At 60.7% G+C, this 22091-nt stretch overlaps 1 protein-coding gene across 2 annotated transcripts; it reads right to left on the bottom strand.

Annotated features, from left to right (window-relative positions):
* Positions 1-1939: 1939 nt before the first annotated feature.
* Positions 1940-20135, bottom strand: CBS (cystathionine beta-synthase). 2 transcript variants are annotated; one of them, XM_028504485.2, is made up of 17 exons: positions 19998-20135; positions 18269-18485; positions 15098-15204; positions 12949-13083; positions 11314-11393; positions 11094-11228; positions 10482-10551; positions 9301-9392; positions 8567-8692; positions 7821-7905; positions 7056-7161; positions 6374-6451; positions 6055-6189; positions 5384-5492; positions 4476-4560; positions 4079-4120; positions 1940-2656 (listed from the first exon to the last, which is right to left on the bottom strand). In XM_028504485.2, the coding sequence occupies exons 2-17, from the start codon at positions 18475-18477 to the stop codon at positions 2499-2501; spliced, it is 1752 nt and encodes a 583-aa protein (XP_028360286.1). In that variant the 5' UTR covers positions 18478-18485; positions 19998-20135; the 3' UTR covers positions 1940-2498. The 2 variants fall into 2 exon arrangements, with proteins under 2 accessions (XP_028360286.1, XP_028360287.1); XM_028504486.2 differs by lacking the exon at positions 4079-4120.
* Between the last annotated feature and the right edge of the window lie 1956 nt (positions 20136-22091).

Below are 22091 nucleotides of genomic sequence, written 5' to 3' on the forward strand. Positions count from 1 at the left end.
CCAGGACTCTGCATGGACTGCCCGTTTCTTCCGCCCCCTCGAAGTGTCGCTCCCGGGCCCTCTGTCTTTCTACTGCAGCAGCCTGCGGCTACAGGGTCTGCTGTCTGGGGATCTCCCTTCCCCGTCGTCCTGTGGGTGCCCTCCATGGCCTCGGCTGGCGGAGCCCCTGATCGCTCCCTTGTTTTACTCCCTCATCTCGGGGGGAGAGTAAACACACACTGGATACCTTCCAGTACTCTCCCGGGCAAGGAGGCCACTTGCCTCACCAGAGACATCTGTACCTGCCATGGCTGTCAGGGGAGAAGGTGCACACAGCAAGGGTCTGGCTGCCATCCCTTCTCCTTTCAGAGGCTTCAGGCTCTGCCCCTTGTCTCCCAGCCCCCACGTGCTGGAGACGGAGAAGTCTGCTGCCTTCCATATTCCGAGGCTGAGTGTGAGCCGGGCTTCCCCACCCCTGGAAGCTTCTGTTGGGTCCTGTCATCCCCCGTGATGCTCACTATGTCCCCTGTGTGGCTCCTTCTCCATCCGTGGTGCTGGGAGCTGCGTGGCTCCCCGCAGTCTGCAAAACCATGTCTTTTAGTCTGGGACACTTGCTTGCATTATTTCCTTCTCTGTTTTCTCTCTCCTTTCTGGACCTATGACTGACTAGTCACATGTTAGAATCCAAGATGCTCAAAGAATTACAAGCACGAAAAACAGGAAAAATGCATCACAAGGCATCATGATTTCTAAAACAATATTGAAAATGAACAAAGATTGAGGGGACACACTTTCTGACTTCAAAGCATAGTACAAAACTACAATAATGAGAACAGTGTGGCACCGGCTTATAGATAAACATGCAGACCAGTGGGATCGAACTGAGAGTCTAGAAGTAAACCCATACGTCTATGGCCAACTGATTTTCAGCAAGAGTGCCACGACCAGTCAGTGGGGAAAGAACGTTTCTTCAATAAGTGGACACAAATGGATCCCCATATGCAAAAGGGTGGAGTTGGACCCCTCCCTCACACCATGTATAAGAATTAAAATGAGCTAACTTTGAGCTAAAAGTATAAAACTCAAGAAAACAAGAGCACATTTTCATTACCTTGGACTTAACAATGAGTTCTTAGGTAGAATTCCAAAAGAAAAACAAAAAGAAATGGATACATTAGACATCATCAAACTGCAAAACTGTCGGGCCCCAAAGTTTTATCAAGAAAGGGAAAGACACCCAGCAGAATGGGAGAAGATTCCTGTCACTCGGAATTCCGGTGGGGGTCTAGTTCCAGAATACACGAAGAACTCCTACAGCCGAGCAACCAGAGACAACCCACTTTAAAAACCGCCAAAGGGCCTGCACAGGCATTTCTCCAAAACAGACACACAGACAAAAGGAAGCCCAGTGTCCCTGGTCATCAGGGAAAGGCAGACCGAAACCGCGAGATGCCACAGCATACCCACTACCGTAACTGTAAAAAAAATAAGTGTTGGTAGAGACGAGGAGAAACCAGAAGATCTGTGCATTGCTCGTGAGAATGCAAAACGGCACAACCACCGCGGGACAGTTGGGCAGCTCCTGTGAATGTCAACCATAGAGTTATCCCACGACCCCGCAGTTCTAGTCCTGGGGTCCACACCCCAAACTATTGAAAATGCTCAAACAAATCCGTTATATCGATGTTCACAGCAGCACGATTCACAATAGCCGGAGAGTGGAAGCAACCTAAGTGTCCAACAATTGGGGAGTGGAATGTTAATCAGCCATAAAAAGAAAGTTCTGACACCTACCGAACAAACCTTGAAAAACCTGTTAGGTAAAATAAGCCAGACATAAGGCCACAGATTGTATGATCCCATTTATCCAAAATATCTCAAACAGGTAACCCATATAGACAGACAGCAGATCGGTGGTTGCCAGGAGACAGGGGAGGGGAGGGGCAGAGGAAAATGTCTGGGGACTTGACAGAACTGGTAGCTGTACAACATCTTGAATGTAATAAACGCCACTGAATCATACATTTAAAACCTGTTCATTTTAGGTATGTGAATTGCACCTCAATTTAAAGACCCCGAACACTCAAGCCCCTCTAACCAAACCCGCCCCCGGCAGAAAGCCGCGCGAGGGTCACTGAGCCGACCCATGCTTCCTGGGCCCCCTCTGCTGCTCCCCCCCCCCACCCCGATCCTCCTCTGGAAAAGGCACTTCCTCCCACCTCCGGTCCACTCTGGCCCCGCCATTGCACGGATTCGTCAACCCGGCTGAGGTCCCTTCCAATGCGATTTCCTTGTTGAAACACTTTAACAGAAAGGTAAAGAAGAGCACATTCTACTTCTCCAAGGGTCAGGGATTAATAAAAGGGAAATGAACATTTCCACTGGCCTCCGGCTGAGCCTCCTACACCTGCTCCTTGCTGCCCCTGGCAGCGGGGCGGTGCCCACCGCCGGTGGCTGGAAGGCACACGGCTTGTTGGTTAGTGTTCGAGAGAGCCAAAGAGCAGGCGGCGTGCGCGGAGTCAGAGCTGGGCCGCGGCCCCGCCAGCTCTGGGTTCCGAGGCTCCTGCTGACTTGGTCTTCCGGTCCCGCTCCCGGGCAGCCACGAAGTTCAGCAGGTCAATGGCGGTGACGACCCCGAACACCATCTGCCTCTTGCTGGACTTCCCGTGGCTGTGGTCTGAGGACGGAACAAGGCAGTGGGTTAAAGGCACCTCTGCGTGGAGCCACACCCGCCCCAGGCGCTCTGAGAGGCTGAACCACAGAGTGTGGGCCCCAGCGTCTGCAGCACCTGGCCACGCCCACGGAAGCCCAAGCACCTGGGCCTTCTTCCCCTGACAGGAGCCACCTGGGTGCAGCTGAAGCGAGCAGGGCGCTGCCCTCTCTGCGCCTCGCCCACTGGCCACGTGGGCAGGGGCCTCACTGATTGAGAGCAGCCTGAGGGTCTGTCTGGGTGCCGCAGGCTCGAGTCCCAGCACAAAACGGCACCACCAAGCACACCCACGAGCTGCATCAGCTCCCACCGCTGGCCCGTGACTGTCCTCAAACCCGTGCTGCTCTCTCGGGCTCAGGACGGATGCCCGCCCCCCGGACAGCAGGGGTGGTTGAGACGGCTCCACCTGAGGGGGCCACGCAGCGCTCAGCTCAGATTTGGTCAGACATAATTCTGGGTGTTTCTTGATGAGCTTTTCTCAGTAGACTGAAAAAAGCAGGTTGCCCTCCCTGGTGTGGGTGAGCCTCATCCAATCAGTCGAAGGCCTTAAAGGAACAAAAAGGCTGATGCTCCCCCAGGAAGAGGGGACTTCCCCAGCCTTTGGGCTTGAACTGAAACATTGGCTCCTCCTGGGTCTCGAGTCTGCCCGCTCCCTGGGCAGATCCTGGGACCTGGCAAACGTGTCACGCGAGCCAGTCCGTCTAACACCCCTCTCTGCACACACACATCCTGCTGGGCGTTTCTCAGGACAGCCCTGATGCAGTCGCCATGAAACACGAAGAGCCAGGTGACGCTGAGGGATGGCGGGAAGTGCCCAGGCCACGTTTGTCCCTCCAGACCCCATCCTAAGGACTCCAGGGCCATCTGTCCCTAGGCTAGGGGAGCGGGAGACACAGAGGAGCCAGGCACCCTGCTGGCCTACTCAGGGCACCTCAGGAAACCCACGGGAGGCCCCGAGGGGACCAGCTACCCGAGTTTCAGGGACTTCTAGGCAAGGTGGCACGCAGGAGGAGCGCGGCCTCTGCAGGGGGGGGGGGGCAGTGTGTGCCGCCCCTGCCACCTGGCCCTCCAGACCTTCGGGCACAGCGGGTCGGGCACCTCCGTGAAGGGCCGTGTCCGTCACAACCGCCGGCTCTGCCGGCAGCACGAGGCAGCCATGGACACAGTATCGGGTGTGGCCGTGCCCAAGGACACTCCGTTTGTGGGCCCTGACGCTGGAACTCACAGTATCCAGGGGGTAGGGTGTGCTCAAATACAAGTAAACGTGAGACAAAGAAGAACCACCCCTCCAAGCTCTGGGGTCTGGTGCCCAGACGCCCTCCTCTGCCCTTGGAGCCACAGTCCTGACAGCAGAGCCACTTCCCAGGTGGGGACAGCTGGCGTACATACCTGCGGGCCCCCCCACCACTCCTGCCAAGGCCTGGTCCTGTGCTGTGGAGCCAAGGACGGGAGAGGGGTTAGACTCGGCCGCCCAGGCCCTGATGGCCCTCAGCTGGGGGTGGGGGCGGGGCAGGCTCCAGGGCGCTCCCAATTCTCGTGATTTCTGCAACCCTCACCATCGTGGGCAACCAGGCCTGGCCCACGGAGGAGTTCCCACTGAGAACCGTGCCCGAGGCTGGGAGGGTGGGTCCACACCACTGCCACCCACATGCTGGTGAGGCACCAGGGCCCCCCTGCCCCACAGGAGCTCACGGCAGCAAAGGGCATGCAGGAGCCTGGGGCTGGGCCTCGGTGGCCAGCACCTGGCAGGGCTCCACACCCCCACCCTGCCCCCCACCCCACTTACACTGGATCTGCTCATGGACCACCAGGGCGAAGTGGTCCATCTCCAGGATGCGTGAGAGCGTGCCCAGCGGGTCCGTCAGGTGGATCTGGAAGAGAAGCTGTGGTCAGTGCTCATGGTGGGGGTTGGGGGCAGCCAGGCCGGCTGAGGGAAGGAACACAAGGCAGTAGGAGAGGCGGGCGTCACTCCACAAGCTGCCTCTGCAGCCTTTTGCAGATGTAGACACAACGCAGGACTCAAGAGGCCGACATGGCACACAGAAAGATGCACTGGTACATTTACACAGGGGAATTCTATGCAGCAGAAAGAAGGAGCTCCTCCCCTTTGCAACAGCATGGATGGAGCTGGAAAGCATTATGCTAAGTGAAATAAGCCAGGTGGTGAGGGACAAATACCATGTGACCTCACCTTTAACAGGAACCTAAACAACAAAACAAACAAACAAACAAGCAAAATATAACCAAAGACACTGAAATAGAGGACAGGCTGACGGTGACTGGAGGGGAGAGAAGAGGGAATTTCAGGGGAGAATGGGAAGGGTCTGCAGGAACAAGCATAAAGGACACATGGACAAAAACTAGGGGGGGGGGGCGTGGAAATAGGAGGGAGGTGGAGAGGGATGGGTGGGTGGGCTGGAATGGGAGTAAAGGACAGAAAACTGTAAACAATGATTAAAATTTAAATAAAAAGAAAGGAAAATACACTGGGCGAGCCATCAGCTGGGAAAAGCCACAGGAATATTGCGTTCCTGTCGCTGTGAACGAGCCCGTGAGAAAGGCTGCCCGCGCAGGGATTCCAGTTCTCAGCCCTTCCCGAAAAGGGAAAACGCCCCCTTGTGTAGGGACCGCGGCGCCCGCCTCCAGGGACAGAAGGGGCCTCGGTGCCCGCTGCTCCAGAGAACCGGCGCTCACCTGTTTGAACTGCTTGTAGATGACTTTGTGAACTTGGTCGGACGGCTGCACCTTCCCCGCGAGCAGGCAGGACAGCATGTTCCCCAGAGTCACCATCCCCAGGATCGCCCTGGGGAAGGCAGGGCGGGGTCAGGGCAGGGGAGACGGCCGAGCACGCCCCCAGCCTCCCTAACCCTCCCTCCCTCGGCGTCAGCGTGCCCTTTGGCAGAATGTGGAATGTCCCCTACACGTCAACACCTGTCTGCTGAGAGCACACATGTGACCAGATGCCCTGCCCTGGACCTGCCCGTCCGATGCGGGCAGAGAGTACACCAGCGAGTCCTTTGGGTATTTCCGTCTGACGGGTGGTGTCAGTGTTCTCGGACATGGGACTTCTAGTGCCAGAACTGGGACAGTCCCAGGAGAACCGTGACAGTTGGTCACTGGGCCATGTCTGCCAGCCCGTCCACTGAGACCTCTCCTCAGAGCAAGGCCAGGGACTGCCCGCTGCCCCCTGTGCTCACACTACGTGCAGTGCGGTGGGACGTGGGGGATCAACATGGCCAGCCCCCCGCCCCGGCCAGTGTTCAAGGACATGATGTCCAGGGGGCGTGGTCCATTGCTCCGGACATTCCCATGCAGACACTAAGGTCAGCTGGCCAGCCCTGTCCAGGAGCGTGGCTGAGACTAACCCCGACTCATCGACCACGGGCGCCTGGTCGAAGCCCTTCTCCCGGAGGATCTCGATGGTGTGCTCGCAGGTGACCGTGGGCAGCACCGTCAGCGGCGCCGACAGGCTCAGCTCCTGAACTGTGAGGTGCCACCACCTGAGGGAAGAGAGCAGGGCAGGTGGGAGTCAAGGACAAGCACGTGGACACAAGGGCAACATCATACAGGGAGACCACGGGGACGACCAGCCAGGCGTGGGACAGCCCAGGTGCCCCAGGTCCTGGGGACGGGGGTTCCGAAGGCGGTCCCGGGGGTGTGGTCCCTGCTCAGAGGCGTCCTCACCAGGGCCTCTTCACCGTGAGGTCCTCCTCCTTCAGGAAGCCCTTCTGCAGCATCCACCTGTCGCTCAGGAACTTGGACCTGCAGGCGTCGGGAGGTCAGCAGGGTCGGGCGGGGGGGCTCACCACCATCTGCACTCACACCAAGGGGCACGGTTCTCACAGAAAGCCCAGTACCACCCTGGCCACATGGATCAGTGGGTCGAGCGTTGGCCCGCAAAGCCAAAGGTTGCCGGTCTGATTCCGGGTCAGGGCACATGCATGGGTTGCGGCCAGAGTGTGGGTGACGCAATGGGCAAGTGGGGCAGTGGGGCAGAGGCCTTCTTAGGGCGCCGCGTCCTCACCCTCCCTCAGCTGGTGCATTAGGCCTAGAGGTCTCACATGAGCAATGGGGGTACGGGGGGCTGGCGGTGGGAGCAGGCTTGTGGGCTCTGCCACCACGGGCATGCACTGTGTTTAAAAGCATCTAGAAGACCCTAGACGTGGACACGGCAGGCAGGGAAAACATGGGCCCCCGAGATGTGGGGGGGAGCCATGGCCCAGGAGGGTGGGAGCAGAACCTGCAGGGCCCCGCCCCCAGCCCCGCCCCCCCGCCGTTAGATCTCCTGAGATGCAGCAGAGCGACAACCGCAGCGCCCAGGGGGTGCCAGGAAGGACAGGACTTGGGCGGCGGGGGTGTTTCTTACATGTAGTTCCGGATGGAGTCGGGCAGAATCACCACACAGCGCTGGCCCTCCCGCAGCTCCTGGGCCGCCTTCACGGCCACCGCCATGGCGCTGCCGGCACTGCCACCTGCCGAGAGGGCCGGTGTCAGACCCACCTGTGTCCGGGGGAAGTAAGCAGGCAGGAGCCTTGTCCCACCTCCTGGCCGTGGGGGCCCTCGGGATGGACACCCTCTAGCCTCTCCCAGCATCCCACCCCAGCCTGGTACCCCCACTGATGGGGAGCCCCCACCCCAAGGGCAATGCTAGTCTTGACTGAAAAACCCCCATGTCCCGAGCTCTCTGGCCCCAAAACACACATGCACCAATGACAGCACTGCTAGGTCACCGCTGGGGGGCCACACGCCGGTCCCCACTGCTGACTCTCCCAGGAGCGCAAAGCCAACAGCTGCTGCTTTTGTGTGTCAAGCTGTGTCCCCAGACCCTTCTCGGGCTTCATGCCATGCACCCCCGTCAGCGAGGTCGTTACACACAGAAAACAGAGCACGTGGCCCGGGAATGTTGCCCCAGAGCTCCAGCCACTGTGGGAGGGCGCTCCTGCCTCCCTGGGAAGAGGGCACCGAGCTGGAGGACAGGCCGGCCGACCTCCTAAAGGTCCAGGACAGACGGACAGCACTCGGGGAAGCTGTCACCACCTTGGAAGGAGGGTGCCCTGGACCAAGCGCACTGGAAGCTGGCGGAGGTGGGCCCCCACCGGTCCTTCGCACCCGCTGCCACCCACCCACTCACCACACAGCAGCCCCTCCTGCGCGATCAGCATGCGGGCGAAGGCGAAGGACTCCTCGTCGTTGCACTTGAACCACTTGTCCACCACCTGCGGGCAGGGCCCAGACCGCCAGCTCCAGGAGGGGCTCAGGCAGTGTGCGGCGGGGCCGGGGCCCCCTGGCCGTATTTGCAGCTGCACACACAGCCGCAGTCTGGGTGGCTGCGACCCTCAGCGGACACAGCCCGGCCCCCGTGCTGGGGTCTGAGACTCATGTCTACACCCTCGGAACTTTCTGCCTCTCCCTGGTGTGACGCACTCTGCACGTGGCAGTTAAAATGGCCTGCTGGCTCCTGCCGAACGGCCACAGGGCCTGCAGGCTGGGCTCTACGTCCCCCAACTGAAGCCCCTTACTGCGTCCCTGGAAAGAGCCTGTTCTGGGGTCCTTACCTCCCCCACGTCCTCCTTGCTTACCCGCCTGAAGCCCCTCCCTCTGCAGGGGCCTCACCTGTGCACGTGGGCCAAAGCCAAACCTGCTGGAGTCTTTGCCCAGCAAGGTCACACATCATGTACTTGGGTACGTGCAGGATGTTATCTGGTATTGACCTTCGAGACTGCATGTCTTGCACCTGTTTATATGCCGTCCTGTTTCTGCCCCTTCCTCAGCAGGAAAGCCAGGCCGGGCACCAGTGGTCAGCCAGGCATGCAAGCGTGCAAGCTGGTTACACAGCGAGCCCTGGGGACTGGAACCGGTCACCCGGGCCCCACCTACCGACCGGTCCAGCACCGTGGGGATGAAGTCGTAGCCGATCCCCTCCACCTCGTAGGCTGTCACCTCCGTCTGGTTCAGCTCCTCGGGCTCCGCAAGGATGGAGCCTTCGGGGTCCACCCCGATGATCTACAGAGGGGGCGGCATCAGGGCCCGTGTCCACCAAGCCTCCTCAGGACGAGCCCAGCCATCACCGGGGGTCAAGACCGGAGTAATGGGCGCCCGCTAATGATCTGCCTGTGGGGGGCAGGTCTCGTTCCCCGTTCCCGGCTCCCAGCTCAGAACCCAGAAGCCCCGGAGCTGGAGTAATCCCAGCTCAAGGGGACAGCGGGGGGAGTGGTTTCCAAGAAGCTCCTCCTGCAGAGAACGTCCCGGGGCCGCCGCAGCCTCGGGCACGAGGAGCAGTGCTGGGCAAGGACCCCTTCCTGGCCAGCAGGGAGGCGGACGGAGGGAGGAAGGGGGCCCAGCACCACCAGAGGGCATTTCTGTGAGCCCCGCCCCAGCCCACCCAACTCCAAACCCCGAGCCCTGCCTGCCTCTCAGAGCCCAGATAGGGTGGACGCAGGACCTGAACCTGAGAGCTTAGAGCTCCTTAGTGGCCCCTGGGGGCACCCAAACCAACTCCCACCCCCAGCTCACTGGATTGTCGGGGTCCCTCTATCTAATGGGCGGGGCCTGCAACCCCCCCTCCTCTCCTCCCCTCCCCTCCCCGACCCCAGCAACCCCGGGTCACTCACTTTGCATCCGGGACACTTCTCCTTTAGCTTCCTGGCGATGCCCGTGATGGTGCCGCCTGTGCCCGCTGAAGCCACCAGCATGTCCAGCTTCCCTGATGGGGGACAAGCCACATCAGGAAGAGCATTCTAACAGTAAGTGGAAACACACTCGACCCAAATGAAGGTGGGTCATAAAAAAGGGTCAGAAGAAAAACCGTTCTCCAGTTTCCCCAGCTTTCCTCCACCATTGTCTTTGGGAAGCGCTCCGTCACTGGGCCACAGTGAGCTTCCCTCAGGTCTTTGCTAATGACCCTCGGCCCCTGAATCTCTATTCGGTGTAAAGCCTGTCTGGAAGTGTGGGAAGGACAGACGTGGTGGCTACCTGGGGGGACAGGACACAGCGGGGCTCCTCACGAGGTACCTTCCTGCGCTGTTTGGTTTCGGACACTGTGAACCAGCGAACTGAATCACGAAGGACAGATCCCGTCACCCTGGCTCAGCTCGGAAACCCCCCGGGCTCTGCCGCTGCCCAGTGCCCGCCGGGCGTCCTGCAGACGGGTGTGAGCGGGCCCTCGTGCCGACACGGGGGCCAAGTTTGCCAAAAGAGAGCATTCCCACACGTAAAACCCGGGCGAGCACATGCCTGCACCTCGCTGCCTGGCTCCCGGGCGTGGAATGAGGCTGCCCGTAAGCCAGCGCCAAGCGCAGACGCCAAACAGGAAGTGTCCCCGGAGCCTCACGTCTGTACGGATGGGAAGCTAATCACTGACACCCCCGCCCGGGCTCTGGCGATGAGAAAGCCTGAGTATGGAGTTCAGCGCCCAAGTGAGGGCTTGATGCCCAGTGCCACTCAGCAACGTGAAGCCCAGCACCAGCTGTGAGCCCGGCGCCAGCCCAGGACACGCTCGTCCCCCACGTGCAGGAGCTCCTGCAGCTCTGAAGGACAGGCTGCTGGGTAGACAAATGTCACTGTGTGATCTGCTTGGCATTTAGGAGAGGCACACACAAAGTCCAAGATAGCACAACAGAAGCAGGAACGTGCTCTAGAAAAATTCGCATTTCACAGAGAGGGGGCATTTGATCTGGGTTCTGAAGGATGAATAGGAGTTCACCAAGAAGCAGGTGAGTGACGTGTACACTCCCAGGCAGCCAGAGAGAGGGGCAGGGAAGGCACACAGAGGGGCGAGGGTGGCAGTACGCACCGTCGCACTGCTGCAGGATCTCCTCGGCCGTGCTGTCGTAGTGAGCGACGGGGTTGTTGACGTTGCGGTACTGTGTGGTGGGAGAGCAAAGGAGCTGTGAGTGAAGGTCAAGGACACTGAAGTGGCAGCAGCCACAGCGCATCCGGCAAACAGGCAGATGAGCTCAGCGCAAGCCAGAGGGGTTCCGGCAGCCCAGGGAAGAGGGGCCAATGGCACAGGGAGTTTCAGGAGCCTCAGCGGACACAAAACCTCACATCCAGCTCTTCAGAAGATGCAACTCGAGAACTAGCCCAGGAACGAAATTAGTGAGGCGGAAGAGCTTCTAGTAAAAAAGTGTTTTTATGCCTGCAGAGAGCATCCAGGGTCCTCAGCAAAGGGCACTGTCACCCAGGGTGATGAGCAGAGCCTGACGCAGGGCCAAAGGCTGGGCCCAGGCCGGAGGCCCTACCCGGCCGGGAGTCGGCAACCCCGTGCCACTCGCTGCGTCAGTCACTTTGCAGCCCTCATTCTTGCTACAGATGCAACACCAACCCCACGCCGAGGCCCCCAGGGGTGCCCCACCTGGAGGAGTCCGCACTCCGAGCGCACACCCACCCCAGCCCTGAACCCCACCTGGTCCAGGATGTGAGAATTGGGGATCTCGTTCTTCAGCCTCCACGCCACGCCCACGTGGGACTCGGGGGAGTCGAACCTGGCATTGGTGGGTGTCCTCACAATCTCCGCCCCCAGGGCCCGCAGCACGTCCACCTGCCAAGAAACGGAGCCTGTTTCCACTCACCAGGCCTCCCGGGCTGGGGCAGGGGCCCTGGGAGACAGCCCGCCGCCGGCCTACCTTCTCCATGCTCATCTTCTCCGGCATCACGATGATGCAGCGATAGCCCCTCACCGCGGCGGCCAGGGCCAGCCCGATCCCTGCGGGCGACAGCACACGGGTGCCGGGTGAGGCCCCGCCCATGCACCTGCAGCCCCCGCCTGGGAGGCCAGAGGCGAGCCCCAAAGGCCCGAGGAGAGGGCTCTGCGGACTCCCAAAAGCCCCACGTTGTCCCTCTCCACCCTCAGGGGCAAGAGGGAGAATGCAGAGATGAAGTAGAAGGCAAGTGTGCTCACGGGAGGGAAGCTGGGGTGCAAACACAAGCTCCAATCCCCCAGCTTCTGCTGGGCGCCCATGCCATGGGCTGGGCGCTCGGGGCGGCAGCAGTGAGAGCAAGTGTTGTGGGCAGGCTGTGCGCACACGGTCCTTCAGGGGCAGGCACAGTGGCCCGGAGGGCAGGCAGAGGTCAGCAGGGCGGCCTCCTCTCTGGGTCCAGAGGGGCCGGGGCCACTGCCCAGAGGACAGAACACCACACCAAAGAGGATTACTATCGAGTCTTAAGACCCAACGGGCCCTGGCTGGTGTGGCTCAGTGAATTGAGTGCTGGTCTGCGAACCAAAGGGCGGTGGGTTCAATTCCCAGTCAGGGCACGTGCCTGGGTTGTGGGCCTGGTCCCCAGTGGGGGGTGTGGAAAAGGCAACCACACATCAGTGTTTCTCTCTTTCTCCCTGCCATTCCCCTCTCTCTAAAAAGTAAATAAAACCTTAAAAAAAAAAAGATCCAGTGGAATTTGCCAAGCGAGGTTTCAGGCTTGCTGGGGACCTGGCACCCCCCCTTTCCTATTTCTCTTTTGCAAAGGGGGCTTCTGTCCTGTGCCTGTCCCACCACCGTATTGGGAAGCTCGTGACTGGTCCGGTTTCACAGGCCACAGTGGAGAGCAACCTGCATCGAGTGCACTGGACTTAGACGAGACCTCGGACTGCAGAGCGGGTGCTGGGGGGAGTCCAGACCCGGGGGGCTGCTGGGATGGAGGGGGTGTGCTCTGCATGTGAGGAGGACATGGGGCTTGGGGGCCGGATGGCAGAGTGTCATGGGCTGCCCTGTGTCCCCCAAAATTCCCACGTTGAAGTCCCAGCCCCCTCATCTCAGAAAGTGACAGTATTTGGAGACTGGTCTCAGAAGAGGGCAGTATGGTTAAACGAGGTCGCTGGGTGGTCCCTGATTGCACATGACTGGTGCCCTAAGAAGAAGAGGTGAGGGCACAGACACACGGAGAGGGGGCGACCGTGTGAGGACGCGGGGGGGAAGACAGCCGTCCACACGCCAAGGAGCCAGGCCTCAGGAGGACCAGCCCTGGGAACCCCGAGGGCAGGCTGCGGCCTCCAGGACCGGGAGGGAACGCACGTGTGTTGATTACGCCACACGGCAGCTGCAGGGAATGAAGGTGGATCTTTACTCTCAGGGGCAGCTGCTCGCCCGGGCAGCAAACATCAGCGAGGCAGGCCCGACTGTGGGATGTCAGAGGAAGCAGGAACACGCAGGTACAGTGCACATGCGTGCTCTGAGAAACTGCCCGGGGAAGAGGCCGCCAGCCAGGCCGGCACACGCAGCTGCGGTCGCCCTGGCCAGGGGACCCTGGCTTGCCCCAGCACACACCTGTGTTCCCAGACGTCGGCTCGATGATGGTGTCCCCGGGCTTCAGGGTCCCAGCCCGCTCGGCCTCCTCGACCATGCGCAGGCTGATCCGGTCCTTCACACTCCCCCCCGCGTTGAAGAACTCGCACTTGGCCACTGGGAGCCAGAGATGGTCGTGAGACGGGAAGAGGCCCGGACCCCTAGCTGGTCCCCGCCGTCTGCCCGCCCTCCCCCGCCACCTCCACTACCTGACCCACCGACGAAGACGGAGGGCCTGGTCTTCCCCGATTTCTTCTGCACATCGGCCCCCTCCACGCCCACCCCTCACCACAGCTGCAGGTGTTCCTCCCGCCTGCCAGGGACCAGGGGCCGCCCCGAGGGAAGGAGCCCCGACCGGGTAGATGGCTCCCAGTCCCAGCAGGAGCTGCCAGGTGTGCAGCAGTTGGCCGATTTGAGCCCCTCGTACTCTGGAAGGCCTGGCCTTGCCCCACGGCCCCTGCCGGACAACCTGATGCCCTGAGGCCACAGCCCCCGGTCACACTCCCGACCAGGATGCAAACCCCTCCACGCCCACCTCTCATCACCTGCCCCCAGAGACACCCTTGCCCAGTGCCACAGGCTGTCCACCGCTTTCACCGCCCAGAGAACACGCTGTCCTTCCGGTGCCGAAACCTTTGCTCAGCTCTTCCCTTGAGACCACCCCCTCCCTCCCATCTCCTAAAAATTCGCAGTGTTCACAAAAAGAGGGAGATGCGGCACCGGGCGGGGCCGGAAGACCCTGTGCCGGCCTACAACACTCAAAACGCAACAACCTCTGACCTAGTGCGTCCTGGTTTCTGAAATCCCCCCCTCCACAGGCGTCAGCCCCCAGAGCCGGGGAGGCCCCTGCAGGGGCCAAGTGTGGACGTGTATGTGGGTGTGTGCACTGGTGTGTGTGTGTGTGTGTGCAGGGGCATGTGTGTGTGTGGGGCTCCCAGAAGCCTGACTGCTGGGTGGCCTGCGCCCCGGGGCCCTCCCAGGTCTCACACCGGAACCATCGAGTTAAGTCCCTCTGAGCAGCCCGAGGGAAGGCCAGCGCTGGAGCAGGGACCAGAGCTGGCCAGCTGACGGCCTCCTCGGCTTGTCCACGTGCGAAACGGACACACCAAGACCTGCACTGGGGCTGCTGCCAAGCTCGGGTGCAGTGGGCCCCCACCCCCCTCATCTGAGGAAAGAGTGCTGAGCGGGCCTGGGGCACGGGGCCCGCAGGGCGCCCCACTACTGCCCGAGAGCGTGCGTCGCTCACCACTTCTTAGGGAATTCTTTCCCCAGCGGGGAGCGGGGGACTCTGCTGGTGACGCCCCGTCCTGTGTCAGCCACCGGCCTGAGTCCCCCCTGGGTGGTGCCACTTCCTAAGGCCTGCTTCCCCCTCAGGGTCACCTGCCCCTCAGGCCCACTCCACCCCAGGGTGCCCGGTCCCCCACAGGGTATCTGCGTCTGCTGTTTGTGACAACGTGGCAGCTCTACTTGGGTTCCTGCCCTGCAGACAATGCCGGTGAGGAAAGCCCCTCCTGCCCAGCGGCCCCGTCCCCAAACGACAGGTGAGGCTCGGGGAGGACCCCCCTGTTTGTGTAGGGTAAGGTGAGGCCAGACACAGCCCCCACATTCCCGCTCCTGTCTCGTAAGTGACAGATGAACTGTGTGTCCCCACAGGGGCAGCCGATCACTGAGATGACCGCTCCCTGCCCAGGCGATGACCAGGCGATGACGGAGACCCTCGTCACGAAAGCCATCCCTAGTGTCACATCGCCCTGACGGCAGGCGGCCTACCCCTCCACAGAGAACTTGAAGACCTCACTCTGCTCCCGGGCTCCGGCCCCTCCGGCACTGTCCGGGGGACACCAGTCTCCTTCCTGGCTCAGGCCCACCCGTGCCGCCTGCCTGAGCCTGCTTCCCGGGGCTCCACACGCTCCCTCCGTCACCCTCGGGCCCCGGCTCGCAGGGCCCCTCCTTGCCGACACCGGCGCCAGGGAGGCCCGCCTGGCCGCCCTCCAGCACGCTCTTCCCGATCTTATCTGACCCAGTCTCGGTCATTCATTAACCCCACGAGGGTCCAAGGGGCCCACCCCGCACCCCCAGCCCAGGGAGCCACCGTGGGGCCGGGCACGGGACGGGGGAAGCAAGCACTCACGGAGTTCACACTTGAGGCCGAAGTTCTTCCCGATCTTATTGATCCTCACCATGGGGGTGTCTCCAATTTTCTTCAGGATATCTGGCAGGATTTTGGGGGATTTTGTCCTAAAACAGAGGAGTCCATGATTATTCAGAAAAACAAAGCGGTACCAGTCTCGGCAATCCAGCACATTCTTTAAAATAAACCCAAGACCTGGCTGTAATGAGGGACCTGGGCGGTGGTTACACAAATATGCACACAGGATAAAAAGTCACCATCACACACACACACACACACACACCCCCCGAAAACCCTATGAAGGGCACCGTGTCCATAACTTAGTTAACAGGCAGCTGCACCAATGTCACTGCCTGGGTTTGACAGTGCACTGCAGAACTTGGGGTGCCCTGGGGGGACTGTGGAAGTCATTGCCCAGGTTTGAAAGTGCGCTGCAGAACTTGGGGCACCCTGGGGGGACTGCAGAGGTCACTGCCCAGGTTTGATAGTGCACTGCAGAACTTGGGGTGCCCTGGGGGGACTGTGGCCTGGCTCCCTCATGTTCTTTCTCCAGAGTCAGGTCGCTCGGACCCAGGGCTGGGAGCTGATTTGTCTTTGCCTTCAAGGAGATAATGAGTTTTGCCAGCAAAGCATTCCTTTGGGGGGACATGCAAGGGACAGACAGAGAGAAAGAAAATGCACTACGGCGATGTAAGGAGCCATCGACGGGCAGCTAGGTGCAAGGGACACAGGACATGCCGACGTTAAATCATTTCCACACACAAAAGCGGACTCCGAAACGACAGGCCCAAGTCCGCCCTTTGAGAAAGTCTTCTCTGGGGACAGTCAGCGCCTTTCCTTTCTCTGATTCTGACCACGCCCCTCCGCACCTCCTCCTCTTCTCCCCGATCGGAACACTGCTGTGACCCCAGAGCGGAGCCCCTTCCGACTGCCTGGCGACCAGGCAGTGGCACTGACTGTGAGGAGCGCCTGCCCGCACGCAGGAAGTGTCGGGCACAGGTGCTGTGAAGCGTGATACTCAGGACAAGAGAACAAAGACCTCGGATTGGTCCCTTTGTCCTTGGGGTCAGGGCCAGGGCCAAGTCCCAGGTGGACCTCCAGGCCTATGTGGGGTTTCCTTCTCACGGGCCAACTGTCTGCCTTCATGTGCCCGGGCCTGGCCCAGCCCCAGACGGTCTCCGCCTGCCAAGCCGGCGGAGGGACAGCATTGGGGCGTGTGCGAACCGTGACCCGGCGCTTCCTACATGGCTCCTGCGGCGATTTTCCTCCTCGCCCTCAGGGGCGGGTGCTCCCCGAACACCCAGGGAGACACATACACAACTGGCCTGAGTTTCGAGGAGTGAAACAGCTTCCTGCACCCTGGGGTGTCCAACACACCCTCCAAGGTCCTCAGGCTTCCTCGAGCCCCCATCACCAGCTCCCGAGGGCTGGGTGACTCCTGGTCCCACCCCCCAGGGGTCCTGAGACAGGTGGCCAGTGCTGCATTCCCCCCACCCCAGGGGGCCCAAACCGGCAGCAGGCTGGCATCCTCCTGCTCCCTTCCACTGTGAAAGGGCGCTGGGAGGGCCAGCCACACCAGAGGCAGGGCGTCAGGGCAGAGGGAGAGCCTGGGCTGGGGGCAAAGGGCGCCTGACCCTATTTGGGAGGCCAGGTTCCTGGGGCCACGCTGGGGGCTGACTCGTTCATTAGTTAAAGCGTAGGCTGGACAGAGGTGAACAGTCACGTGGGGGGAGGGACTGGAGAGCTGGGGGGTGGCCGAGGCACACCGGACCCGAGGGGGCTGTGGCAGCGGCCAGCAGAGGCTGAGGCCCACGCCCACCAGGCAGGGGGCAGTGGGCAGGCCAAGAAGCATGGTCCAGTGTCCCCCTGGTAGAAGAGCTGGAGCCCGGCTCCCGCACAGCCGGGACCTGCAATGGGGCAAGCCGTGTGGGGCTCCAGGCCTCAGGACCGGGTGGCAACCCCTGCAGGGTTTGCACCGCGGGGTAAGCAGGCCGGACGTGAGGTGCGGGAGTAACGCCGTCTCACCAGCTGGGGAGGGCAGAGGCCCTGCCACCCCAAGACTCAGAGTTAGGTCGCCCAGCCCTCAGGAGCCCAGGTGTCTCTCGCCTGCCTACCCCCAGCAGCCACACCCCCGCCTCACCCCAGCTTTCACCCACTGCTCGGTTCGGTTTAGTTCGTTTTTTTTTTTTTTCCTGGTTTGGTTTGTTTTGGCACGAGGGTTCATCCTATCTGGCCAGCAGCCAACTTGGCCTCCAAAGCACCCAGCACTGAGATATGGTCAATGCTCGGAGCTTCTGGGTTTGTAAATTTCCATTCCTACCCATTGACCCCCACAGAGAAGGGCACCCTCCTCTCCACCCCCCAGTTCTGATTTTAAAATCAATAGTCACGAATGTCGATAAAAGAGTTTATACAGAATGAGAGCCAAACATCTAAAAGGCATAGCCTTTGACTCTGGGGGGACTATACTATGAAAATAAAGACAGTCCTAAAATTTAGTGAGCTTGATTTAAGTTTCACAGTGGGCCAGGGATGCTGTCTTTTTTCCCCCTTTGCCCCTCATGGATCCCATGCTCCTAGAACAGGGCACAAAATGTAGTGGGTGCCTCATACAGATGTACTGACCACATGAAGTGTAGCGGTGTCTACTGTGGGTATTCAGAACGAGCTTATTGCTACATCTCAATCCCACTGGAGGCTTTAAAAAGTTATGGTTTATTCCTCCAATAGTCTCTGTCCAACCTCAAAAAGAGCCTGCTGTCGAAAACCAGTTCATGACCGGGAGAAATGTGTATGGCTTAGAGTTGAGTAGAAAGGTGCTAACCCTAGTAGCTGAGCGTATGCACGCTCGCCTCAAACATGAGTGTGCAGCCAGGCGGACCTGGGCTAGAAGCTTCCCTCTACCCGTCACTCACAGTGCGTGGCTTGGGCACCGCCACGTAGGTATTCAGCCTCTACTCTCACGGGGCACCGACTCGGGTGCTGGGCTACGGTGCAAACAAGCCTTGGCCTCCCTGAGCCTCGGCTGCCTCATCTGTAAAGTGCCCCCATCCTGCAGCTCACCGGCCATCACAGTGATTACAAGTGAGGGGTTGGTTGCACCCCACGTCCACAATCTCCCCCGCTCCAGGTAACAGATGAGCCACCGTGTGACCATAAACAGGGACTTACAAGGCAGTGTGGTGATGCGGGGACTCGGTGATGGGCCTGCCCAGCTTCCAGGAGCACCTGCTCGGGGCATCGGGCCGGATCCACAGGAGGTCCTTGCTGTCCTTGTCCCCCGGAGGCCCCTGCTCTGGGCTCCCCTTCGCTGAGTGTGCCCCTGACATGTGGGGGCACCCTGCTGCCCCCGCTTCGGCTTGAGGTGTCTCAGAAGGCATGATGTGACCTGTCAGGGGGATGGGGAAGAGAAGCCACCCGTTGAGACCATTCCCAAACGCTGCAGAAGAGCCCGGGGTGGGGCTGCCGGGCCTGGCCTCTCTCCTGGCCCCGCTGGGTGTGGGGCTCTACTCGTCCCATCGGCTCAGCAGAACAAGCCCAGAAACAGGCGCCGGTGCTCTGGGCAACTTCGGCGGTTTCACAAAGGGTTAACCACAGAACGAACTACCAGGTGGCCCCCACAACTCAACTTCTAGGCATCTATTAAAAAAAATGGAAACATTTGCACGCCACATTCATAACAGCACTATTCGCAGCAGCCAAAATGTGCAGGCGGAGCCAGTGTCCATCAATGAGTGAGTGGATATACTCGTTCAAACTGTGCTATATCCATGCATGAATTTTACTTGGCCAAGCCCAGCTGGTAAGTGGAACAGAACCTTCCCTCTGTCGTCTGCGGGGGAGGGGGGTGTTTCTTCCATCTTGCAGAAGCCCCCCACCCCACCCCTACTGTCCAGAGGTGAACAGCCTGGCATTGCCCTGGCCAGTGGGCGCTCGCTGGGTCACTGGACTGGCCACGATCCCACGGGGACTCGGCCCCAGCAAGATGCAGGCCTCTCTTTCCTGGCGACTTGCAACCTCCAGAAAGGTAAGGAGCAGCTGGGAACACAGATGGAAATCGATCTGGTCCACAAAACCCAGAGGCATGCTGCCTGGCTACCCGGTCCGAACTCACAGGCTCTGGCCTGCACTGCCTGGCTCAGCTGCCAGTGGCTACAGCAGGCTGCCCCCACCTCTTTCCACCCCTTAAACCGCAAGACCCTCCTGAGGTCATGGTGCTGGCAACGGCACCCCACACTTGCGCACTGGTCAGCAGGAAGGGGTACAGTTAGGGCCAAGGGTGCAGACGGTAGTAAACTCGTCTTTTGAAGTGAGAATTTCCAGATGGGAGACCGAGGCCCTCCAATGATTCTGGACCCCGTCGGATCATAATCCTGAGGCTAAGAGTTTTTTGTTCCCACCTGGCTCCCCACCCCTGACACCATGCCCGGGAAGGGCCCCACGCGCCCCCCGTGCCCCCTGCCCCTCAGGGGCACGCAACTCGACTGCCGCCCGCGCAGCTACATCAACATTTACCCCCACCCTATGCAATGGGCAGACAGGAACAATCTGCGGAACAGCCATTTCCTATCGGGAATGCGGCGAAAAATCAATGACGGGCACCCTCCCCATAATTCCCTCCCTTGTCTCAGCGCGGCCGTCCCAGGCTCGCGGGCTCGCGGGCTCCCGTCCTCCGCAGCCCGCCGTTGGGGTGGGGTCCCGGGCCCACAAGCTCTGAACCGTCGGCTTCAGGACGGTCTGGATTGCGGGAGAGAGGGTCCCCAGAACCAGGAGGGGTCGCCAGCCCAGCTCCGCCTCGTGCGGCTACAGATGATGCAACTCCGGCGGGGGATGGGCGCCCCGGTACCCTGACGACCCCTCCGCCCAGGTCTGGGGCAGGGCTGGGCCGAGTGGTGCTCACCTAGACCGAGCGCGGGAAGGGGGCGTGTGGGGCGCGTCCAGGCGATGCGACCGGCGGCGAGCCACCTGTGACCCAAGGCCTCGAGCAGGGGTTGGCGGGCCTCCGACGGGTCCTGCGTCCGCGGGTGGCTGGAAGACGATTGGCTGAGAGGCGGGGGCGGAAGGCCAGCTCTCGACCAATCCCGAGGTGTTAGGAGCCAGGCCGCCGCCGCGCCCGCGCGCCCCCGCGCTGCCCCGCCCCCCGCCTCTCCCCCGCCCAGTACCTGTCCGGGAGCCCCGCTCCTCCCATCCTACCCCCACTGCCGCCCGGCGGGTCCGGACCCGTCTGCCCCCGGGCCCCACCCATCCCCAGGGCCCTGCTCCCACCCCACCCCCAACTGTGCAGGCGCGGGCTGGACCCACGCCTCCCCGCTGCCCCGCCCCACCCCCCAATCTCTTTTGGAGCCGCTGGGGGCGGGCGGGCCGCGTTCCTCCCTGGACGCCGCGGCCCGGGGCTGTGTGCGCGCTCAGCACCCGGTGTCCCGAGGCCGTGGTACTGCTTGGGTAGCTGCTCCCTCTGCGCGGCGAAATAAACATTTGCGGATGAATTTAAAATGTGCCGCCTGGAGAGGAGAAGGACTTGGAAGGCCCTGAGGATGAGCCTCCGCAAATATCCCGCCCTCCGGGCCCCTTTACCCGCGATCTGGGGCCTACGCCCTCGTGCCCTCTGGTCTCGGGACCCCGGGGGCCGAAAGCTGCGGCGGCCCGACGCGCTCACAGTGAGCGCTCAGCACCTGGGCTCTGCGCGGACAGCGGACAGCGGCGGGAGGGATGTAGGGATCTTTTTCTGTCCCGGTGCCCAGACGCGCCAGCCTGGCCGGCCCAGAGCCCTCGTCCGCCCAGCAAGGGGACTCTCTCACTGGTCAGAGAAGGGGCTCCAGCTCACTGAGACTAGGTCAGGAGTCACAAAAGCCCCTTAAATCGGATGTCGCGCAGGTGGTCCCCAATCTATGGATGCTGGGGCTGCCGGCCAGGAGGGGTCTGGGGGCCACTGGAAGGCCAAACCTAACAACAATATTTCAAACGCGTGTGCCCTGGAGTCCTCTAGGGCTGAAGGGAGGACCCCTCCACCTGAGTTTCTCGGCATCTGACTAGTCAAGGGCGGAGCCTCCTGGTTTGGACACAGGTGGGCACATCGAGTCGCTCTGCTGAGCGCCGTGTGCCTAGGTTCCATCCAGAATTATTTAGCAAGTTCCTGCCCCCTGCCCAAGCCCGTCCCAGGCCCTGGATATAAAGCCCAGCTTAGAGTGACAGGGGCTTCCTCCCCTGCGCTGTTTCTGAACTATTTGGGCCAGCGATTTTCAACCTGTGTGCCGCAAGAATTTTTAAAGCATGCATTTACCTGACTATTTACTCAGGGACACTGACCTCTTTCCCCTGGGGTTGTTGAATTCAATAATGACAATAGCCGTTCGGTGGGGATGGCCTGTCTCGAACCATAAATGTGTAGGTCACATCATACAGTTGCATTGTACTGGTCACGTCATACAATAAGGTTGCACCTAATTAATTCTTGGTTCCAGAAATCCTTATATACAAGTATAGGCACCTAATTTTTTTTTAAAGTCATTTTGGAGCAAGAAGGGTAGGTAGTTACTATTATTAGTAGTAGTAAATCGGTAAAAATTATACCTATTTTCGTCAGATCAGGGAAAACTGTGCTTTTCGGAGCACCACAGACCTCGAGGGGCTAGTCTGTGCGCCACGAAATGAGGACGGTTGGGAAGCACGGATCCGGGAGGAGGGGCTCAAGCACAGAGCACGTTGTAATGAAATGCCCACTAGTGAGAACCGGTGTAAAGAACCACAAAGCCAGAAACATGGGAGAGGGGCCGCAAGGCGAGCTAGCCTTAGATCAGGGGATCAGGAAAAGTCTCTCTGGACAGGTGACCTTAAGTGGAGACCTCAGGAGCCACACCTTGTTCTGCGGGAGGAATGTTCTAGGCATTGTCATGCCTGGGCAGGAACCAACGCAGGCCTGAGTCAGAGGGACCCCTGCAGTGAGCAGCAGGCGTGGCCAGAGAGGGTGGGAGGGGGCGGGGCCTGAGCACTGTGG

The sequence above is a fragment of the Phyllostomus discolor genome, chromosome 2, assembly GCF_004126475.2.
Source record: "Phyllostomus discolor isolate MPI-MPIP mPhyDis1 chromosome 2, mPhyDis1.pri.v3, whole genome shotgun sequence".
Classification (NCBI taxonomy): Eukaryota; Metazoa; Chordata; class Mammalia; order Chiroptera; family Phyllostomidae; genus Phyllostomus; species Phyllostomus discolor.

Bases quoted from the DNA above. Each gene is read 5' to 3' on its own strand.
- CBS (XM_028504485.2), bottom strand. From the start codon at position 18,477: ATGCCTTCTGAGACACCTCAAGCCGAAGCGGGGGCAGCAGGGTGCCCC. The intron at 15,205-18,268 runs GTAAGTCCCTGT...CCTCTGTTTTAG, and splicing joins CCGCATCACCACACTGCCTT to GACAAAATCCCCCAAAATCC. The intron at 4,561-5,383 runs GTGAGCGCCGGT...CTTCTCTTCCAG, and splicing joins TCTACAAGCAGTTCAAACAG to ATCCACCTGACGGACCCGCT.